Below are 3,893 nucleotides of genomic sequence, written 5' to 3' on the forward strand. Positions count from 1 at the left end.
CATCAAATTAATACATATTTTAAGTCATTTTAAATAGTGTTGTTGTCGTTGTAGAGGTGGTGTAAACTGTTGCTTAGACACGGTGTTCAGTTCATTCAGAACCGTACAACCTTGTATTGTGTATTTCTTCTCAGCTTTGCATGGAATCATGACGTGCGGAAGGTTAGTTCCAAAATAACATGGACACAATCATTTCTTCCCTCTCATTTGACCCTCATTCTACTGGTTCATTGAATAACCGCTACAAGACTGCCCCCTATTGGTACAGTGCTGTATAACAACAAAACGAGAGCTCTGCATGTATTTCTGTATTGTACAAAGTAAACCATTTATTGTTCTTCCCTACCTCTTAAATTAAGTCTTACATGGTGACAAATACTAACATTCACATGTGCGCTATAGTGATCATGCAAATTTACTCCATAGATTATCAGAGCGCATATGCGGAAGCTAAAATATACGTTTGCTGACAGACAGACAAACAGGTCTATTAACAGTCTTTCAAGTGCGTTCCAGGTGCATTTTATCACTAGAGCATAATAGAGAAAGGGGGAATCAGTTTCAGTTCACTGAGCCAAAAGAAGATGGCCGGTTCCTTGGATATCCTGCAGGATGAGTCATCAACCCAAATTAGAGGGGTTGCAGAGAGGCAAGGCACAGATACTTCAGAAGAGAATACAAAAAAGCAATCCAACCTCGAGGTGTTTTTAACATAAATGGGGCACAAACAACTAGGTAGGCCAAGACAATTGTTGCCCTGTTTTCAAACTCACTATTTTTAAACATGTATAACAGCACAGACAATGAATACAATCTATATCACACGTGAAATGGCATTTCAGCAATCACAGCAGAATTGCTTGGATTGTTTTTCTTTTTCACTATCCCAAAAAAAGCATGGATAGCATTACGATGGATGAAACAAGTCTCTTTTTTTTCTTTTTTCTTTTTTTATACATTAGTTGCACCATTGAATCACCCAACGAGATAAGCAATTACACAGTCTGTACAATCAGCAGTCTGTATTAACAGATAATGTAAAAATGAAAAGTAAAACATAATAAACATCATCGTACCATTTGCTAGATAGTGAAGCACTGCCCCACTTATCCTTGATAAAAAAAAAACGGCTTAATTTATTTTGCTGCTACGATAAAACACAAGAACAGACTAATTTCTGAGCTCATATGTGCGTGTGTGTGTGCGTGGATCATGCTAAACACTTAATATGAATGATCGTAGATGACCACAATCCCACAAGGGGAACATTTAATGTCAATCCATTTATTTTCTATGTCGGTTGCCGCAGGTAAGCTGGAACCTATTTGAGCAAACATTGGGCAAAAGGCAAGTGTAACGATACGATTTTTCGATTCATCACTTGTGTGTGTTAATTAATTATTAACCAATCTATAGTGTTGAAAACGGCTTGCTCTATTTGACGATGCAATATGGTTGGACAAACGTGACGTTTTGGGGTCTAATTTTGGACAAGGATTCCGACATGTTATCAGTTCAGTCCCTGTCAGAATTTAATTTGCAGCAAAGCTCTTCCCTGTTTATTTTTTTCTCTCTCCGCAGTACGAGCACAATTGAAAACTGAGTAATTGTGTGCACTTTTTGTTGTTGTGCCAAGTTATGAAAAAAAGGCATTGTGTCTGACGGTAACATTTCATTTATTATGTTTTACTTTTGTTGTTAAGTAGGCCTATCTCAGAGTCTGCACTTTTTTACTTTTTCTTCAGTAGGCTATAGAGTTGAATCAGAACGCCCACTTTTACCAGAATCTTTCATTGGACAATCCGCACTTTAAAGTAAGTGTGAGTGCACCCCTGGTTCTTGAACATCATTAGGCAATATGGCCCTGACAGGGCCTTGAATCGTGCGATTCTTCCTTCCGTCCTTTTCAGCCGGAGTCCTCACTCCACTGCCCCCTTGGGGGTCTCATCCGGACCCTCCCCGGTTCCGCTGTCCGACTCCTCCTCCTCGATGGCCAAGCGCGTGTCCGCGGAGGAGCACAGGGAGCTGACGCTGCTTTGCTCCGTGCAGAGCGCGCACGCAAGCGGAGAGGGCAGCGCGCTCTCGTGACGTAGATGTCCGAAGGGGTTGCCGCGGTTACCGGAGAACGACAAAGCTAGGTTCAAAGAGCGCCCCGCCGGGGCGGCCTCCTCCGGGAAGGAGAGACTGTGCTTCTTGGGGAGCGCGCCCCACTCCCGTTTCTCCTCCTCGTGCACGAGGCGCGTGAAAATGTTGGTCCTCCTCTTCTCCTTCCTCTTGGAGTGGAAGTAGCCGAGCATGATGCCACAGAGGAAGACTCCGTAGAAAGAGATGACGATTAAAATGTACAAGTACGCGTTCCCGCTGCTTGGCGCCGCCTGCGCGCGAAGAGGGGTGTGTGGGGAAGACTGAGTGGAGTTCTCCAGGTGCACCATCTTGTCACAGAAGCCTCGCTTGGTAAACTAAAAGAAAATTAAATCCGTTTGGATATAGTTGTCCCTCAAACATGAAACATGCACAAGCATACACAAATTGTGTAATTAATCTGTATTAAATTAGAAGTAGGCTAAAACAGCACTCTCTCTCTCTCTAACATTACCTTATTCACTTTACAGACTTCAGTTTAAGTTGCTCATTAGGTATTTGTGTGAAACAAAACTTCACAGTATTTATAATAGGCAATAGAGATTAAACATTATTTTTTCTTCTTCATATAAACCAACATAAATGATCTTGAAACACACTGAAAAGATTAATTGTTAACTCACCAAAACGAGGAGCCAAATTTCATGAGCCTTGAACGAGCAACTTCTTGGAGCTCTTTTTGTTTGGCAGATGTTCTCCAAGGATGACATTATTTATACAGAGTCGCCACCCCCTACCCCAACTGTGAGTCACGTGGAGGGGGCCGCCTGTGTAACATGGCTTGTGTCTGTGCCTGCATGTGGAAATCTTAAGAAAACACAAAATGTCGTCTCACTTACGGCTGTTGGGATAAAAAAACTCCATCCACAACTTTATGAGACATTTTCAGAATTGTCGTCACATAATTTGGCTGTAAAAGCATGCAACGCATTCAAAACACGTTTCAGTAGTGCAGTTGTACACCACTGACAACAGCAATTGTAAATGCATTGTTAAACAAGTGGCTAAATTCATGAAGACAGAATTGTTGGTGCGGAACCTTTTTTTTAACAATGCCATGCAATTTTAACAAAAATGTGAGCTAACACACAGAATGTATTATAATGAGCTGTCTTTTGAAACTAAGGGATCTTTTCCTATACACATACAAGTATTTCATTAATGATACACAATTGTTTTGATAGATTTTTAGTTTTTCATATTCCCCCCCACCCCAGCTTTTTAAAACTGCTTTTTATGCTTACTTGTGTTATCTTTTGTCTGATTGTTTGATGACATTAAAAGGTAAACTTTGCAAAAAAATAAATAAAATAAAAGACTTTACAGAGGGCCTACAAATACTTTTTTTTTTTTACGGTACTGTAAATAGTGTTGTTTTTTTTACTCTGGGAGGAAGTCAGAGTAGCCAGCCTGGTTCAATCAAAAAGAAAGATAGTATTCTCTAGTGATTTTTTTTGGTTCATTAAAACGATAAGAAAACAAAACAACTCTACTTTAAAAGCTCTAATGCAGGGATGGATAGGCAATTTGAATGGTGGGGGCCACAATGTTTTGTCAGCGCTACTGGAAACATTCAATGTGTTTCCCATTAAAAAAACAACAACGGAGTGAATCTTCTAGAAATAAATTTAAAATGTATGTGTAAATTCATTTTCTATGTCTTCATCTTTCAAATACTTTCTACCAGCTGAAAAGGTCCAGAAACAACTCAAGCAGGTTCTCATATTCCGTATACCATTGAACACTTTAGT

At 40.1% G+C, this 3,893-nt stretch overlaps 1 protein-coding gene across 1 annotated transcript; it reads right to left on the minus strand.

The window, feature by feature from the left end:
* Window positions 1-303: 303 nt before the first annotated feature.
* Window positions 304-2,890, minus strand: kcne4 (potassium voltage-gated channel, Isk-related family, member 4). Its single transcript, XM_086080804.1, has 2 exons — window positions 2,766-2,890; window positions 304-2,459 (listed from the first exon to the last, which is right to left on the minus strand). The coding sequence occupies exons 1-2, from the start codon at window positions 2,850-2,852 to the stop codon at window positions 1,920-1,922; spliced, it is 627 nt and encodes a 208-aa protein (XP_085936930.1). The 5' UTR covers window positions 2,853-2,890; the 3' UTR covers window positions 304-1,919.
* Window positions 2,891-3,893: the final 1,003 nt, after the last annotated feature.

The sequence above is a fragment of the Leptonotus elevatus genome, chromosome 7 (genome assembly GCF_054856555.1).
Source record: "Leptonotus elevatus isolate MCC_2025b chromosome 7, RoL_Lele_1.0, whole genome shotgun sequence".
NCBI lineage: Eukaryota > Metazoa > Chordata > Actinopteri > Syngnathiformes > Syngnathidae > Leptonotus > Leptonotus elevatus.